The 19,269-nt window shown below is 40.6% G+C and overlaps 1 protein-coding gene across 6 annotated transcripts in view; it reads left to right on the top strand.

Moving 5' to 3' along the window:
• Positions 1–19,269, top strand: part of sipa1l2 (signal induced proliferation associated 1 like 2) — a 78,151-nt gene that overhangs the window by 12,919 nt on the left and 45,963 nt on the right. For 4 of the 6 annotated variants that reach the window (XM_067525555.1, XM_067525557.1, XM_067525556.1 and 1 more), the window contains exon 2: positions 13,457–15,226. In XM_067525555.1, the coding sequence (XP_067381656.1) occupies positions 13,720–15,226 (1,507 nt within the window). In that variant the 5' untranslated portion in view covers positions 13,457–13,719. Of the gene's footprint in view, positions 1–5,039; positions 5,122–6,323; positions 6,453–13,456; positions 15,227–19,269 lie in introns of those variants that run through there. The other 2 variants (XM_067525553.1, XM_067525554.1) reach the window with 2 other exon arrangements.

The following is a 19,269-nucleotide window of genomic DNA, read 5'->3' as shown; positions in this document are numbered from 1 at the left end:
AATACTGGACAGCAAATGTTTCACATGCTTGGCTGTCACACCCTCATGAAAAGGAGCTCAATCTAAGCGAATGCAGGTGGGTTATTAAATGTCCCCCGGTGAAAACATTCAGGAAAAAGAAATGCAATTGCATAGTAAGCCTAAATGGCTTCCAAACTACCATGCTGAGTTTGGTTGTCTTTTATGGTTGACCATAAAAAGACAAGTCAACGTCATTTTTAATTTACATAAAAAATATGTTCCACTGGAGCGAAAACATAAAAGTGGGTTCTACTCAAAAAGCTAGAGATCTCGTAGGCAATGTGGAATCATATATTTGGATCAAACCTATGTATGTACAAGTTAGGGATGATATTGAATTTGTTAAGTTTCTTCTTTTTGTCATCTTCCCAATATCATAAGAAATGGCACCAATATCACTTCTTAAGGGTCATCAGTAGAATGTTCTTTCCAGTGCTAAAGCAATGATAAAAAAATTTTAATTCTGGGAAAAATGCTTTTCTTTGCCAAACGGTAGATACCACTTACAGTACTCTAACATGAAGGTATATCTTGGAGATGTTTTTGCTTAGCATTAAGACTGACAGCAGGGTGCAAAAGTTTGCTTGGTTCTGTCCACAGGTAATAATAGTAATATAAATCTACACATTGTGTTGTCAGTGCATTATGTGCTGTGCTATTATGACTGGCCAGAGTAAAGCAAGAAAATGGCTAGTGATGGACTGACTTCCCACCCCAGACTTTAGCGTTCACTGATTGGATAGAAGGGTGAGACTCACTCAAAAGCATGCACTGGTCATAGACTCAGGGTTATAGATCCCTTTGACAGCACCTCTCCGTATTAAAAACAATGGACCATATTTAAAACTAAGATACTATTAGGAAAAAGGGTATATGCTGTAGCTTCAAACCAGCCAAGAATTACTCTAGCAGCAAATGAAGCATTCAGATTTGGAATAATGAAAAATGTCAACAGAATTCTCAACAGAAACTCTTTGTCTAACCAAATTTCTGTGAAGCCCTATGTGATTTAACACATTATACAGGAAGTCACTCAAGGGAAACCATCTTCTAGAAGTACATTAGGTTTGTCATATTTTTACCTACTCAGTCATATTGATACATATAGATTGCCAAAGTTATATATTTCCTAAACTCAGTCAGAACTCTGCACTATTTGAAATATGAGCAGTTAAAGATGTTAGTATATTTAGTTTGTAAATGTAGGTAATTCTGTGTGTATCAGTTTGTGTAAATCGGTCGTCCATGTGCAAATGAGCAGTGTTTGTAGGATAGCGAGGTTCTCCACAGACTCTGCTGCACATATGTGTGTAGGCTCGGGAATAGTTTGTCTGTTTGCTGCTATGCAGTGACAAGAACTCTTAAGTGTTACCTCCTGGGGCTTCCCTCTCTTCAAATTAAACTCTTTCCTTCCCCTTACCTCAAATCAAAGCTGAGAACCTGCCTGCGGAGGCTGGATCAAAGCACAGTGTGGCACAAAGTCCTGTACTTGCTGCCATTCATTCAGCTTGATTAAAGTCTGTCACTTCCTGCTGTTAACATGCTCCTACCTCCAACCAGAAAAAGAAAGAGCAAAGCAGTCATCAGGAAGTGGTTAAAATGACACTGCTTTAGTGTTTGTTCCAATTAAGCTCTCTGAAACTCAATTACGCTGAACTGTACAAGAGGGAAATATATCATCAAAAGTCAATTACCTCCGAGAGTTGTTCTTTATTTAGCCTTTATATGTCCAAGTTATGCTGACTTCCTCTAAAATTACATATTTACCCACATTTATACCTGGTAGTTGCACTGCTTAACTATAATGTTGTCAGTTTCTGAAGGTTAAAGTGGAAGGTTTTTATTGGTCTCCACATTCACAATTCATGTTAGTTCACAGATTATAATTACACACTTCTACAGTCACAAGTCTGTTTTAAGAATACTGTGACACACACAAAGTTGACTTCAGAAAACTAGCATCAACCAACAATTACTGATCAAATGCTTAATGACTGCTGATATCTTCTGTTCAGCTTGGACTTCCAAAAGGAGAAAAAAAAAAAGAAACCCAGCAAAATACAAGTTTTGGCTATTCTTCAATTCAACAATCCACAAGCCAAGTGAGTGCAGAATGAATACATGAATGTCAGCGGTCAGCTTGCTGTCAGCTGTAGTTTTTCCACTATGTCCAAGTGCAGCTTTTATCTGAAGATGTGAGGCAGCGCATCAGTCAGTCTTTGTTGGTGCTACATCTTTGGCTTGTGTGTATGTAGGCTCTTAAAACACGGCTGTTTGCAGTGAAGCATCAGAGAGTAGTGCCCTGCAGAGATGAAGTCCGTTTTCCCTACATTTTTCTTTCTTACTCTTATGGCCATCACAGCCCCTCCCTTCTTTGCCTTCCTCTCTTGTGTTGCTTTGGCCTCCTATTCATGCTTAGCATATAATAGTTGTAGCTTGTGTCTTTTTCCCTTTATCAGTGTGTTTTAAGGTAGAAATATTGGCTGTTAGTGCTGTTTGTCCGACAGACTTTTTTACTAGCCTGTAGCTCACAGGACAGGAACAGTTAAGTTAATTCCTCCATCTCCTGCTGCTCCAAAGCCCAGGAATCGCAAAGAACTTGGAAGGTCACAAGCTTGACCTGGGCATATTTTCCTGAGAACAATAGCTGCCCCCCACCCTTCTCACTTGTCTTTCCTGTCAGCAATAGAATCCCTGAATGTCATGGTCTAGCCCCCTCCTTCACCCACCAACACCAACCATCAACCAGCGCAGCCACCTACTTTCCCTTACATATGCTAATGCTGCAGTCTCATTCAGCTGTTGGTGGCTTTGTCACAAGGGGAAGAAGGGGGTTGTGTGCTCCATGGAGCAGCTGTATGCATTTCGCTAAATTGACTCCCTGATGGCTGCCAGACCTATCGTTATTTTACTCTCTCCTTCTTTTTTTTCTTCTGCATTTTTGCATTTTCTATGCGAAGTCGTTTTTGGATAAAGGCACAGAAGGAAGGGTAGTGGCACTGTTGTTTATTTTGGAGGCTTTCTATTGTGAAATGTGGCAGATTTCTCTCTCTCCCCTGTGTTTTTGGGTGGCTTGTACTCAACAAGTGGCTGATGGATTTAATGCACTTGGATAGCATCTCCACAGTGGGCTCGTTAACACAGGCCTTTGTGTTCTGCTCTCAGGATTTATGGATCTGATGAAAAAGGCCTATCATAATCAGGTAAGCATAGCAACTGTTGATTACTAATCTTAGTGTTTCATGTAATAGCCTCAAAAAGGTTCAGGCCAAATCATGCATATTGACCTTGTTTTTACTTGCATTTTCCTGCAAAATGAGCATTGAGTAAGTGGTCTATCCTCAGAGGAAATGTTTGTGTTTGTGTGTGTGTGTGTGTGTGTGTGTGTGTGTGTGTGTGTTTTCTGGCAAATGCAGCAGAGAAAGTTCTTGCGAGGCAAATAAACGAGTGATTCATCTCTGTGTCTGTGCTTACTCCAGTCCTCCCTACATTTATCTTTGCCTCACATCCTTTGGTTGACAAAACCTATATCTGTGTCAGACATGCAGCTTCCAGCTGCTGCTGTCCAAATTGACTCTCTCATGCCAGATTTCTGTCAACAACACCAGGCCAAGTGTGAAAAAACAAACTTTGAGAAGAAAATGAGTACTGCTGAAGTGAGTAAGAGGAGCGAGAAGTGGTCAATTGTATTGACACATTCTGAGGTCACTGCTGGTCAGCATGTTATAGTGCTGCTCCCTGAATGATGTGCTTTCAGTGACAGTGTCACACAGCTTGCCTGCTTCCTGCCCTGCTGTCTGTTTCTTAGTGATAATGTGACAATTTAGACTCTGACTGACCTCAACAAAAGACCAGAAGCATAGATGTTCCCAGAGCTTTCAAGCTGAACTTTTACCAGCTTGCCTTTTGCTAGATGAAAGTGCTCTTCTCACCATTTCTCTCCTCAGCTCCTTGTTTTCTTTCCCTCCTTTCCCTGAGAGCACACCCTGCTGACAGGCTGTCAGTCAGTACGTTTACATGCACTTGAGCAATCTGCCAACAGCCGGCTTTCTAAAAAGCTGATGTTAAGAAGAAGAAACCTGGTTACGGAAATCATGGTAGCGGATTAAGAAAACCTGATTTCGAGAGACTAAAACTTACACAAGGCACATTTTAGATGTGTTTAATAAGTTTTTATTCCAGCCTGTTCTTTTTTGTAACTGAGATCCATCATGTCTGTCTGCCTGGTTTTCTCTTCCAACACAATCCACACGGCTCCACACACACAACTAAACAAATAAAAATGTCAGGAATCAATCAATCAATCTCATATCAATAAGGAATTAAAATCTGTGAACTGTGTTTTGTCAGCAAAGCTTATGAAGGGCGTGCAAACACACTCCCCTAACTACTTTGTTGGTATGGAGGTAACTGGGTAAGCAGAAGAGGGATGTATGCTTATGGAAATAGGTGGTAGTTTATTCAAGAGGCCCCCTGTGCCACATCAACCTTGCACATCTTCTGTCTTTCTGTCTCCCCGTAGCAGCGAAGGCCGGTGTGGCTAAGCCTAGTTCGGAGGGACAGATGGTCCCTTTTGGAAAAGGGCCACAGCACAGTGCTTCCTGTTCGTGGGGCTCCACTAGAGCAGCCAAGAACAAACATGCTCTCCTTCTGTTGGGAACATACAAAAGTGTCAGTCTGCGAGACCTGAATAGGTTCTGGGAATGACATCTAAAACTATGCATGTACATGTTGGGTGTAGCACTAATGAGGGTTGTTGCATGAAGTTAACTTAAGTGCTTTGTGATAGCTCTGCTAGTCACTTTCTAACACAGCTTTTTACTAATCATAGTGTGTATTCATTTATTCTGTATCAGAAAAGGTTCCCTCTACTGTATCTTTAGCCAGGTTTAAAACATTCCCCAAATCCTTGAACTCGGTGCGCAGTGTCTCTCCTACCCAGTCTTTACCACAGCGCTTGTTTGTTCTCATGTGACTAAACAAGGAAAATCTGTTGTCCTGTCTATTTTAATTCTCAGATCACCCTGAAACAACTAAAGGACAATGACAGTGTGCTGCCTGGCAGGCGCTGGGGCGATAGCCAGCTGGCAGGGCAACGGGGTAGGAGACTCCCTTTTTCACTGGAACCAGAAGGAGTCTTGTCTCTCTCTCTCGCCAGCATTACCACTGTTTTGCTGTTCAAATGAGGCTTGGTCCAACCCTTGAACAGGGTCACCTTTCTTGTTAACTTTACTGCATAGCTCAGCTCTACACCTAGTCAATGTGATTGTGGTTAAGCTCTCACTTGATGCACTGCTGTTAGTAATTATGTTAATGTTGGCATGCAAAGGTCGTAATTCCAGAGCTGCGGCAGTAATTTTATTTTATCAGTGCCTGTTATCTTAATGCATTTTTTGGCACTGGAATTTAGAAACTGTAGAGTTGATGCTCAAGGTGTATTAACAATAAATTTGCATTACACTGGTACTGATCACTGGTGTGTTTTGCACATTTAAATGGAATACCAAAATATAGGGGGCCTAAAGGCTCAGTGGTTGAGCATTGGGTTGGGATACAGGAGGTCTTGGGTTTGATTCCACACCAGGTGTGGACCCTCCCAGCCGCCAAGGGCCAGCTTGGTGCTGGTCCCAAGCCCAGATAAAAAAAAATGGGAGGGTTTTGGCAGGATGGGCATCCGGTGCAAAAACTCATGATCTTTGTGGTGAAAATATTTCATAATACTATGAAAATATACTTTAGAAGCAAAATTCATCAATTACTTTGATGGTACTAGAAACAAAAAGATATGTACAGGCATGCTGTGTGGATCAATGTACACATTGTAATTGGATTTACCTTGACCAACCCCCTTCTTCTAGTTAAACGGCTTCTATAACACAATCACGTTAGAAACCACTCTCTCCCAGAAGCCCCCCTTTTTTTTGTAAGACAGCATATGGTAGATATTAAAAGATTTGAATGTGCACAGGAAATGAAAAGAATTAACCATTTGCAGTTACTTACTGTACCGTGAACCAAGTGAAACAGAGTAAGATCACGGGTGACCCCTGTATTTCAGACTCAGCTGTAGCCAGCACATTCCAGATGGAGCTACTGCTAGCACGATGCAAAGCAGACATAGGTAGTGTAGGGAAATAGTCTGTGTATTTAAGCTGCCTCCACAGTACTGTATGTAGGCATTTCCTAAAGAGCATTATGAGTCCCCGTGCTGGGGGAATGATGAGACAGTGAGGGTATATGTTTACTCGGTGTTGTCTGACCTCTTTTTTTTTTTTTTTTTTCTCTTCTACTGATTGCTCTTCTGCTGTAGGGTCAACTCAGGTCTTCTGTGTGCACTGAGATGTAAACAAAACAGCTATCTATCTGTCTCTTGGTCCTGCACAAACGTTGCCCCCATACAGTTCCTCTGTTTTGAGCAAAAACACACTTGTGTGAGTACACACTTCATCCCTTTCTAGGATGTCTTCTCTTTTCTGCTGCTCTCATGTCCATCATTATGTTGGCATGAGCTCCCCAAGTGCATTTTATACTTTTGTGTGATTGTGGGGATTGTGAGGTAAATTGTCAGAAATTGTGTAAGATGATGTGACATGACAACGGGAGATTGCTGCTTGGGACACCTGCACACTGTCAAAGATGGACAGGGAAATACAGATGAGTACTCACAAACTTGGAAATAAATCAATTAATATGCTATGAATATGTTTCATATATGCACAAGATTTAATTGTTTTTAATATGAAAAACTAATAAAAAGCAGAAAAGAAGTGGGGGTGTATTTAAGCATCTGGGCCTGACTACAATATTAAACACCAAATGTGCCAATTTTTGTAGTTGAAAGAAATGCAATTAAATAAATGATACCAGATGTCTTCACTTGACTGAACTATTGCTTAACCATAAAAATTAATTTTAGAACATGAAAAATAAAAGAAGCTTTTTAATTAAAGTGGACACATGTTTTAGCTAATCATCAATCTTGCAGGCTTTGCAATCCTCTCTTTATCTATATCCAGTGTTGCCAGATCCTGAAAAAAATGAATTGTATTGAACCTCCAGCATCCCTAGGATGTCTTGCATCATGTCCTTATAAATTTGATGACAGGTCTCTAGTCACACCCAATGCTGCAATGATAGCTTTAATTTCAGTTGTCAAATTTGATTTCAAATTAAGTACTAATGAGAAGGAATGGGCCTTATAAAGGGGCTAGTTTTGGGTAAATGGCGGGTGAATTTGAGTGTTTAGTTAGAGACCTGTCACATCTGCGTATCCTCTCTAATGAATGATGCTGTCAAATGGCCATTGATAACTGGGCAAATTGAAATTTCAATACAGCTTATTATTGCTTATGCATTCCCACTTAACCTAAATAAATAATAAGCATATGTGGGAGCATAGCTAGGCGGAATTTTGATTGCCAGACTCAATAAAGACAGCTAGCTGGAACTCATTTTATTGGTTTCCTTGCCTCCTGCTGAGGGTGTGACCCTGTAGTCACACTGGCCATTAAAATCTCAGCATTACTCCCTGGAGGCCATATTGGCACATCAGGGTGTCTGGTTGGTGGGCTGACCACAATAATAGAGGGTGGAGTTAGATGATTGGGTTCTTACCAGCTCAAGTATTGCGAATTATCATTGTATACAGGAAAAGGGTTAGGTTTGGCCATTAAAGGCAGGGGTTTAGCATCAGTGCTAATTTGGATGTCATCTAGTGGGAGATTCCTCCCTGTTGTGAGGTTGAATTGTGGGAGCAGTAGATGAAAGGGGAAGAAGATTGAATGGTGCATTTGGTTTTCTTTGGTACATACTTTTATAGCTTCAGTGGCTATGAGGAGAGGACATACACACACACACACACACACACACACACACACACACACACACACACACACACACACACACACACACACACACACACACACACACACACACACACACACACACACACACACAGTCCCAACACCCTTTACAAGTGTCTTTTTTTGGTTATGAAGGCACTTAGAGGAGATGCCTGGTTTCCCAGGCCCCAGTAATGAACTCTCAAGGATAACATTGTCCAATTAATTGGTCCTGTGTTTTAATTGCCTGCATTTCTTTGAGCAAGGTTTGGCTAAACTCCCGTTTTTTTTTTTGTTTTTTTTCCCCCTTGCCACTCCACCACATTCACATTTTGTCTTAACCTCTCATTCTCCTTGGCAATAACCCAGTTAAGGTAAAGAATTGCTCCGGTGAACCAGAAACACAAGTGTTTACATCAGATTGGAGATGTGTTTTGTGCAATGAATTTAATACCTATCTTGCTCAAAATCATCACATACACCCCTCCCATTCCTACCACATGGTTGTAACAGCTGCTCACAATAGAGAATTGAAAAAGGAGCTCCCACGTTGTTTTAAATCAACTCCTCACAGGGCGAAACACTAATACACTGTGGAACGCAAATTTGATTGTGTTTGAGTATGGAGTGGGATAGAATGTGATTCATTGTTTTTATTGTGAGTTTATTGAGGAATCAAATGGCAGGCAGTGAAGCATAAGCAATGTGCCTTCAGGTTTGTTTGGTTTTCGCTTGGATTTTTGCCTTCCTCTGTGTTAATGATGAACTCAGTGTGACACATCCAAATGTCTGACTGGCTGCAGCCTCTCAGACAGGTAACAGGGAACTGAATAAAATGGGCTTGTGAATGTACTGAGAAGTACTTGTAAATTTACTTTAAATAGTAATGCTGCCTGACTCACTATATGATGAAATCCATGAGCTGGAAAATTGGTGCAATCATCTTGGCCTCTAACCTATACTGCACCCAAATTTGCCTGCAAGGAGGAGATGATGACTGCATCACAGCTTGGCCTCAGCTCTGGAGGTCGAGGTGTCTTAGGGATGAGGCAAGCTACTATGCCCTGCTTGCAGACAACAGAGGAGCATTAATATGGCTAAATTACATAACACTTTATTAATGATAATTGGTTATGATCACAGGCTTGTGTTGACCTCATGGCTCAGAGTGACCCAACAGCTTGGTTGGGGCTAAATAAACATGTTTAACTTTGACCTAAGGTGCAATATGCTGTGGACTGTGGAGGATCACAAATTTTTGAGGGAGGACAAAATTTAAGATTATTATTTTAAATGTAATAGCCTCATTTGAATGCCATTTGCCCTCCTTCACCCACCACACATTTTTCCTCCAGCTTTGCCAGTGCTCTGGATTTTATTATAAATAAATAATATTGTGTTATTATAATATTCGGTCATGCACAATGGGTGTAGTGGCAGAAACAACTTTATTGTCCCAGTGATGGCCATACACATGCAAGTCTTGGTATTTTTATTTAAATAATTGTGACTTTGTGGTGAATTTCAGCCACTTTAACAGTTTTAAACCATGGCAACACAGCTCCTCCAATTAATGCAGCACAGGATATTTTTAAAGCTAACCTTTAGTATAAGTATAAGTAAGACTTTTTTGAGACTCATTGCTACCTGAAACAGACATTGCAAATCAAACATGCAAAAGATTTGGCATTCCTCAGAAGAATATTTTATGGGCTTAATGGAATGCCGCTGCTTTTTGATCTTGCATTATGTGCAGAAATTGCTCAAGTGCTTTCAGCTCTGAGTGGATTAATTTTAAATAATGTTGTGTATAGAAAGTGTTTGTAATCACACAGAGGTTGAGTGTTAATATGTGGAGTGTTGTTTTGTGGAACATGCGAGAAATATGACTTTATTTCTGAATCTTTTCTACTTGTTTACACAAATGCATTTTTTCACCAGTAGATCAAAAGAATGGAATAGTTCATTGTGTCCAAAACGGTAAGCATTTGGATCATTTTCAAAGCTGTAAGAGGAAAAAAGGTTTGTTCAAAGCGGCTTTTCTCCATGATTACTGTGACAGTTATGTAGGAGTTGTGTGAGTGACTAACAAGAACTTGGTCTAGTGAGTCTATCATATTTGGCTGGAATCATGGCGTGTGTCCTGCTCGGGTGAAATAGCCTGTCAGTGATAGTAGAGTATTAATTCAGAATGGTGGACAGAATGTGTTAACTTTTTTGACAGAGTATTAATATCTGCCAGGCCTTTAATCAGGCCACAATGTCAGGACTATTTTAAGACTTGGTACTGCTGGCCGACTCTTCTCTGGTTGAACCATGATGAAAGACAGACTATCCGCCATCAGAAACAGAAAATGGGTTCATTACAGTAATTAGTCCTCTTTTTCTCCCCATCTTTCCTTGTCCAACCTTTTATCCTTGTTCACCAGGCCTTGTGTCTTAAACACTCATAATAGCGGTGCATTACCCCAGTAATAAAGGTCTGCAAGCAAAGCAGACTCCCTACCCTCCATCTGCTGCCTCCCTCGTACACACAGTCGCAAAGAAAAGGCCAGCAAACAGCCTGCTTCAGGTCACATAAGATTCTGCTGAGCAAGTAGCTTGGGGAACTTCACATTGGATGAGGCAGCTGGGGGTTGGATGTGGAACGAGACATGGTACAACTGTGTTCATTAATCACTGTCGCAGGGAAAGTAGCTGGAGGGAAAAGGAAAAACAGACCACCAAGTTTACTAGTTTACCTTCTCCGCTCTTTTCCATGAAATAAAGGCCAGCTCACCCTTTGCTAACCCCATGAAGCAACACAAACAGAGAGAAGCTGGACAGAATGAATATAAACGGACCACTCTCTTGCTTTCCTTTTTGTAATTTTACCACTGGGCAGCTCAATGTAGCTCAATTGGTAAGGCAGTCATCCACAGACCACAGGGTCATAGTAAGTCATGTGATCACCTTGCATGGCATATATTAATGGATTTCTAATGACTTTTTAAAGGAGAAGTCCTTCACTGTGTTTTTATGTCATGATTCGAGATTGCACACACTTCATCAATTTTTGCCTTCCTTGAGTGTCCCCAATGTTGTTTGCACAGGTAGCACATAATACTATCACTTGCTCAGTGGCTGAATTCACACAGATATTTGCCCTGCATTACAACAACTCAAGGAGCTACATATAAATGTCCAACAGCAAGAATAGAATATACAAGGTGGGGCTATTTTTTTCAGCATTCTTTGTTTTGGCCATGGGGTATTTCTCTTAATGTCTGACTGTAATGGATTTTCAGTATTTTAAGCTGTAGTGTTTGTAAATGTCACTATTCCCCCATTTTGATTTTGTCAAGTCGTGAAATAAGACACGCAGATGCAGACATAATAATATACTTAAAATGATATTGCCAAATTCACACTACACCAAATCTACACATATTATGGTTGTTTTCCAGAAGAAATGTAACATTGGCTGCATCTTACATTTGCCCACTGGTGTATGTTTGTGTGATTCTAGAGAGCTTACTATATCTGCTATGGTTATGGCAAGTCTGTGAATGGGAGAATATGCTTGAGGATTAACTGCTGTGTTTATAAGTGATAAAATCAAAATGATCTCCATGTTCTAATCATCCACTTTGGCCTTTTCACACACAAATATTGTTTGTAATAAAAATGAGTGGTTTGACCTTGTTCACTGCACTACACTCAGTCAGATATTCCATTATTCATCATTTGCCAACTGCAACAATTCTCACTGCTACATTATGCATTCATGTGACCCAACACAATATCTTGCTATACTTTCTTATACTCTCTATACTCTAAGCTTTGCATTAAATACAATTTGGACCATTTCCTGATTGTACTGTGTTCTGTGTTCTGTACTATGCATGCTTTGGCCTTAGACCTAACTGAGATGGTGTCATTATAAGTCTATCTGTACACATTTGGGCCATGCATACTTTATTGTTGCAACTCTTCTGACTTGTCCTAAATGTATTGGGTCCAGTCTGGCTTGAAGTTACCCTTGATGTGGCCCATATTTTCATCCCAAAACAGTTTGTCCTCCTCCTTAACAGTAAATGACAGAAAATTTCAAACTCAAACAGTTGTTGAGGAAGCAAAGCTATCAATTTGAAGGCCTGTTGGGCTGAGCTGAAGCAAAGAATGGAAAATCAAGCCAAATTCATGATCACAGTAAAATCCTAAAAACAGAATAGCTTCAAGAGGGTGTATTGTCTTCACTTGACAGAACAATATTCAGCACACTGTTCTCTGTGATGTGGATGGCGTACTTGATAACTCATAAGTGAACAAAGAACAAGGAAAAGGCATTTAGGTCAAAATAAGGAGATCCAAAGCCTATAGTGCAGCATGGTTTGGTGTGCTCTGCCATGCAGAAGTCAGTAGGGGTGGAAGAGATATTGCCTTTTGTAACACCTCAGTTTCATTATGTAGCCTCATTGGACCTACAACATACCTAAGGTTTTGGGATTGATGAGAGAAAAACTTGTTTGTGCTTCCTTGAACTTTTGCTTTCAGCCTTAGTATACAATACAGCCTTTGTTAGTGTCTTTATTACATTATCCAAGTTAAATTGTTTCCATAGTTGACCAAGCCTATATGACCTACCTGGCACCTTTTTACTGTATGTCTACCCATGGCTGACATACAGGGACATTACTTAGAAAAAATGGAAACCATGTGAGTTTAGAGTGTGTCTGCATGTTTGTGACATCTGAAACACCCAGGAGAAGGCAAAGCTGCATCTCAAGGACAAGCCAACCAGAGTTTTCACTCTTCTATCTGTCCTCAGATGTTTATATTAATGACTAGAAATAGTGAAAACAGCGTTGTGACAGTTAATTTCTCCAGTTTAACAAAACAGAAGAAAAGAAGAGGAAAAACTACAAAGTATCTCTTCTGAAGTAGTTGAAATGAAGTTGACTACAGCTACAGCATTTTTCACTTAATTTTGGCTTTTATTGCTCTTCTGTTTTTTTGTTTGTCATAGTCAGTTTACCTCATCAGGACCTTGTTAATTTGCATCATAACCAACTACATTAGATAAAAGGGAAGTGGAATTGGCTCTGAATATGTAAAACTATCCCTCCTGTATAATCTGCAGGCTTGATGGTGCTGCGAGCGGTTGGATCAGTTATTGGTTCATGTGAACATTTAGCTGAACATCTGCCTCTTGTTGCTTTAATTTGCCTCACTACCATCTGTTAGGCATTGGCTGGGTGCACCATTGAAGTTCTACATCTATCTTGTTATAAACCCATAATGGCACCAACCCCTCTCAAATATAATAATTAACCATATTAGATTATATTGTTTAACATAGTTCCAAAACTAATACAGCTCTACATACCCTTGGTAGGAGTTTATTATGAGAAGTTTTAGTAAGGCAATGCAGGTCAGCAGCATAATCATTTTTATTGCTGAACTGACAGTGCTGTGTTTTGGGATTTTCGCATTTTGAACAAAACAAACTTCTTTCCCTTTTTTTTTTTTTTTATTTAAATGTCTGCAATTTTGTGTTGTTATCTGCTCACTGTGTGCTAAAATCTTTCTCTGTTTTTGTTTCTGTACCACAGAACTAACCCTTCCAGCTGTCTTTCTGCGTTGGAGACGCACTGTGAGAGAAGTATCCACTCTCCTGTGCGTCAGTGCTCCTCAGACACTTGTCCTTGACATCCAAATGTTATGTGTTATGCCAGCACCATTCTATGAGTTATGACGACGGCTGCTTCATTGACTCAGGAAAGAGGCTCCTCCTCCACTCTCCAGTGAGCAGACCATATGATGCAATGAAGAAGGGTCCTGAAAGTCTGCTCTTTAAGGAGTCTTCCAGCAGGATATGAGTATTTTGAGCCCTGTGACAGATAACAAACCAGACCTTGTGGGAATTGTGGGAGGCCCAGAAGAATACTCCAGAGCCATGCAGTCAGAGGAGCTATTCAGCAGGAAACTCAAAGCTCTGAATGGAGGCATGGGACCACCAGCCTCCAACATCCAGGGAAAACCTGATGGTTCTGGCAAGACAAATGGTACTCCTGCCATGCCTAAAATGGGTGTCAGGGCCAGGGTGACGGAATGGCCACCAAGGAAAGATGGATGGGATGGACGACCTTCACCTAACTATCAGAGTGTGATACCAGTATTTCAGAACGGCCAGCAGGATACTGTGGAATTACTGGAGCAAGGTGAAGCAGTCTGTGTGGAGGTGAACTACACAGACAAATACATACTGAGTGACCTCCTCAGTCACTCCCCCCTGAAGGGTCTCCATCCTATCCGTCAACGCAGCAACAGCGATGTCACCATAAGTGACATTGACTCGGAGGACATAATGGACCAGAACGCTGTCAATCCAAACACTGGGGCCTCACTGCACCGTGAATATGGAAGCACATCCTCCATTGACCGTCAAGGCCTGAGTGGAGATGGTTTCTTTACCATGCTTAGGGGTTATCGAGTAGATGCCTTAGAACCCCGTAGCGTACCACCCCTGGGTTTTCCAGAGTTGTTGCGCTGTGATACCTCTCTTTCCCCAAGTCTACAAACAGCAGCCCAGATCGCCAGGGGTGAGATTGTTCACATTCCAGGTTATGATTACATAGACAACTCCCTTCTCTACAGCCGGGAGCGAGACAAGTCCTTTATGAGGCGCCTCAAATCAGAGTCATCTGAAACATCTCTTTTCAGGAAATTACGGACCATAAAAAGCGAGAGCGATGCCTTGCGGCTCTCGATTGAGGATGACCGGCGACCTCTAAGCTTTCAAAAATGTTTTGCTCACTACGATGTTCAAAGTGTGCTTTTCAACATCAGTGAGGCAGTGGCAAGCAGAGCTAACCTGAGCCAGAGAAAGAACACAACCACTGGGGCTTCCGCTGCCTCAGCTGGAGCTGGGATTGGATCTGGTGGAGGGACTGCAGGTGGAGCTGTACCTGGTCCAGGGGTAGATGTTGGAGCAGCAGGATGTAGCAGTGGAAATGCCCCCTTGTTTGAGTCTCCACTAGGCAGCAGGGAGGACTTAAATCCCAAAGAGAACCTGGATGCTGATGAAGGGGATGGGAAGAGTAACAACTTGGTCTTGAGCTGCCCACATTTTCGTAATGAGATTGGTGGTGAAGGCGAGAGGAAAATCTCCCTCTCCAGAGCCAACAGCGCCAACTACAGTGGCATGTCAGAGAGCTGCTCTTTTGAATCATCTTTAAGTTCCCACTGCACCAATGCAGGAGTCTCTGTACTGGAGGTGCCTCGTGAAAACCAGCCAATCCACAGGGAGAAGGTCAAACGCTACATCATTGAGCACATTGACCTGGGGGCATACTACTACCACAAATACTTCTATGGGAAAGGTAAGGAAAAGTGTTCAGTAACTCGTTTTTAAGGATTATTAAACTTTCCAGGCTAAATCCATTTTCTTGAAACAAGATGCACAATGCCGTGTGGGAGAGTTCCAAGTGGAACAGCCTCTGTTCATAGGGTCAGATATCTCAGCAGCCCAGTTATTTTGGTAAGAGCAGATGAAATAAGGTCCAGAACAATAGCAGGCTTGTGTTGGATGCAAGGGTGTATGTTTCACTTCCTCTGCAGAGGAGCGGTCATGTCCTCCCTGTGATATTGGCCTGAACGCTGCAGAGAAGCTGTGATTAGTCATGTGAGAAGAGAGAGGTGAACGAGAGTGCGTGTTGCAGCTGTTCCCCGTGGGGGCCGCAGGGGTGTGAGGACCCATCTTATGAAATTTTTGGGGTCAGCAAAACCATGCGAAGGTCCCAGCTCCTCTCATTAAAACACCTATACAACTGACACTAGAAATGTCATGCTAAACCCAATCCATCAACATATTATACATATCTGTTTTTCTCACTGTCTGGGCTGCTCGTTCCTCTCAGCAGATTGAGTTACCCACTGTTAAGCTCTCCCAGAAAACAGTTGCTTCACCTTTCACACTCATAAGTGGCTGAACTTCTTCAAAAACATACTCCTATTATTTTTACAATATTCTTTAGTGTGACTGTGAAAGCTCATTCGAGGCATCTCCATTCAAGGGTAATGCCAGCATGACAGATCTGCTCCACTTATAGCACATTTGAATGTACCGTTGAGATTACTTCAACAATTATTTACTGTGAAATGCTTTACTCACTACTCATTGCAAAACCAGTGTAGTTGCATTATGCATTTTCACCTCTCTCCCTGGCAATGCAAGTCAATGTATAATTGAAATGCCCTCGGATGCTGTCAGTTTAGTTTTGATGAGCCTTTACAGAAGATGTCTAGTTTACAGTGTGTGGATGTGTCCCTTGCCCTTTTTTCATGAGGCGTTTTATTGGAGAGACAAGCCTGTCGTCACCTCTGCTTAACTGCAAAAACAAAAACACGCACATACTTGTGCACGCACTCACTAAAATAAGACTTCATGTCACCACTTCAGGGCAAGTTTTTATCAACCTGGGCTCAACGTTGATCTTATTTACTGCCCAAAGCCGTCCTTCACTTAGCACTGAGAATGTTTCTCCCCAGGTTGCCGTAATAGATAAAATGTTTAATCGCCAACCACAGTCTAAGCCTTGTGTCATTACTTTGCATGTAGGTAGACACAGTGCAGAGCTTATGCCATCCTTATATGAAGATGCGAAGAACCCAAAATGAAACGTAATGCCATGCGGTTTATGACCTTTTATAGATATTCAACGCATAACGGCAAGGCAGAATGACACTTTGCGACTTTGTCAAGCAATTACCATAAGGTGATGAGCACCAGTGACACAGAAACATGTTAACAAAAAGACACCATTTCCCCCACTATGCTTTCTGTAATCTAAGATGCCTAATGCCCCAACACAAACTGATGGTCCTCCTACCACCATTCAACCGTTTGCCTCACAGAGCATTTACCCTAGTCCTCTGTTCCTCTAAAGTCATATGTTGTGACGGTTTAGCTGGTTAACCCTACATTGCTTCTGTACAATTAATTTATTGCACTGATGTATATAAACATTGGTTCCACATAACTGGAACCAACATATTGACCATGCATGCTCCACATAGCATGGATGCAATGTCTAAACCTCTGCATAAAGTCCTTTTTCCCATGTCAGGAATATGTCAATATGACATATATTTGTTTTAAAGATATTCTTATTCAGTAGAATGTATTTTGTACTGAATAAGAATATACTTGCATTTATAATTAATCTTAAATTATATAACTTTTGTGCTAACACAAATACAAAAACAAAACGGGACCCTGCTAGTTACCATAACCAGTGGTCATCATGCCTCACAAATCAAAAGTAATGCAAAGAAGAAACAACAAATTTTTAACTTGGCCTAATTTGTGTTAATGAATCAAGAACAGCTAAACGTTCAAGCTCTTAGGAGGATTATTATAATCAGTAAAATTCAATGACAATCTGCCCATTAGATTATTTTAAATTTACTTCTACAAATTAACATCTTGACTTAAGGGTAACAACATAAAAACCTCATTGAAGTGTCTACAGATGAAAAGTATTCCTCCTTCAGGCGAAATAAAGGTGGCAAAGAAATTTAATAAGAATCTGGCAATTAGAGTTTGTCACTTTTGGGTACATTGGAGGGGTGACCGGGTTATCTAAAATGGAGACTCCGTTTCAGCTTCGTGAATATCCCCAGGAAATTTCCTGAAAATCTGCTGGTATTTGATATGGTGTGTGTGATATGACCAGAAATTCATATTCCAGTATAGTTTATCTCATAGCACAATAGAGTTTTTTTGTTTTTTTTTTATATAATCAGGAAAATTCACAGGAAGGATAAATTTTTCTTCTTCATCTTCTTCTTATTATTATTATTATTATTATGCTTGAAAAAATATACTGAAACATGTTTAATTTGTTTCTCTTTTTATTAGTACTTTTGTGCTATTTTCAGTTAACCATTTCACAAAATGTACAGCATAGTTTTGTAACTCTTACTCATTATCACCATACTGTTTGGTTAGTATGTTGGAGTAGGGTTAGTCTGTTGTGGACACAGTAACGCACAGGCTGCAGTCTCTGCCCCTTTTTTCACCAGACCTTTTAAGTGTTTGAAGTTCTGGTGGCCAAAGATCAATGTTGGTCAAAGTATTAGAATTTAAGGTGGATTGATTGATTGATTGATTCACAACCTGAACTCATGCATTGAGTACAGGGTATGAACACGTTCCACCTTTAAAAGTTGCCAATAGCTGTTAAAAGTTGCAGCACAGCTACAGCTGCTTATGTCAGCTAATAAAAAAACAAAAAATGGTTTGAGTTTGCGTTAACTCTTCATGGATGAACGTATCCTTCGGACTGCAATTTTTCCATTCCTGTTCAATGTTGCAGCATTTGTTTGGCATAAGAAACTGTTATCCTTCAAAACAAAAACTAATTGTGTTCATTCCCATGTACTGTTTTGGCCACTCCCAAAATCTGACAGGCCACCCCAAGTGCCATCCTGCTCAGAGTAATTTTTTGAAAGTTTCTCACTCTTTATCTATCATCAAATTGCACAGCCTCATGTTGTGCCATAGACCATGGTGTTGGATAAGTAGTAATTCTGACCTGTGAGCACTAGACAAAATGTTAGTGGCTCACTGCCAATATTATCTTTCTGGTATCATAAATATTCATAGTATTAAAAAGTGGATAGTGCATGTATAATTTCAAAAACAAAAGCCTGATTTTTATTGGTTTTTTTTAATGAATAAACCAATGGAGACATTCTTATTCGTTTTGACCAACAACCCAGATAAACCAGTTCATACATTGGCTTGTCAGGCGGGAAAATGTCAAACTGTTTCCTCTTATGTCTCTTTGGAAGCTAAAAATGCTCAGAACCTGATAAAAACCAAAGGACACATCCTGGTCTAATGCACATACCACATAACTTAATGGCTTTAAGTGTTACCAGGAACTTTTGCCTTGTCTGCTTACCCTATATTTGCTTTCACAGTCATTTGTCCAATAAAAGCCATATTAACACAAAAGCCAAAGCCTGAGTGTTTGTATCATTTGATATGAGCATGGTGGGTAAATTTACAGTGTGCTGCAGTGTCAGTGGTTTCCATTTGCAAATACAGAATGGCGTCCCAGCTTCATACAGTAACTTTATTATTTATTATTATGATTTTTTTAAACATAAAAACTTTTTTAATTGTATCAACAACGTACCAAATCTTTAATACTAAATTTTAGAAAAAAACATTGCTTAGATCTGGAATTTTACACATCTGTACTGTGAGAAGCATGGCTTTCTGCAGGATATCTGGGTCAGTGATTGGTAAGAGATGGGCAAAGTCTCCAGGGCTGCATTTTTATTTTCTTACATTTTAAATTGCAAGTAGTCAAATCCCAACCACTACAACCCAGGTTTTAATCCATAGTGAATC

The sequence above is a fragment of the Channa argus genome, chromosome 1, assembly GCF_033026475.1.
Source record: "Channa argus isolate prfri chromosome 1, Channa argus male v1.0, whole genome shotgun sequence".
Taxonomy (NCBI): Eukaryota; Metazoa; Chordata; class Actinopteri; order Anabantiformes; family Channidae; genus Channa; species Channa argus.
Note: the sequence above shows the minus strand (reverse complement) of the source record. Positions and strands in the feature narration are given on the sequence as shown.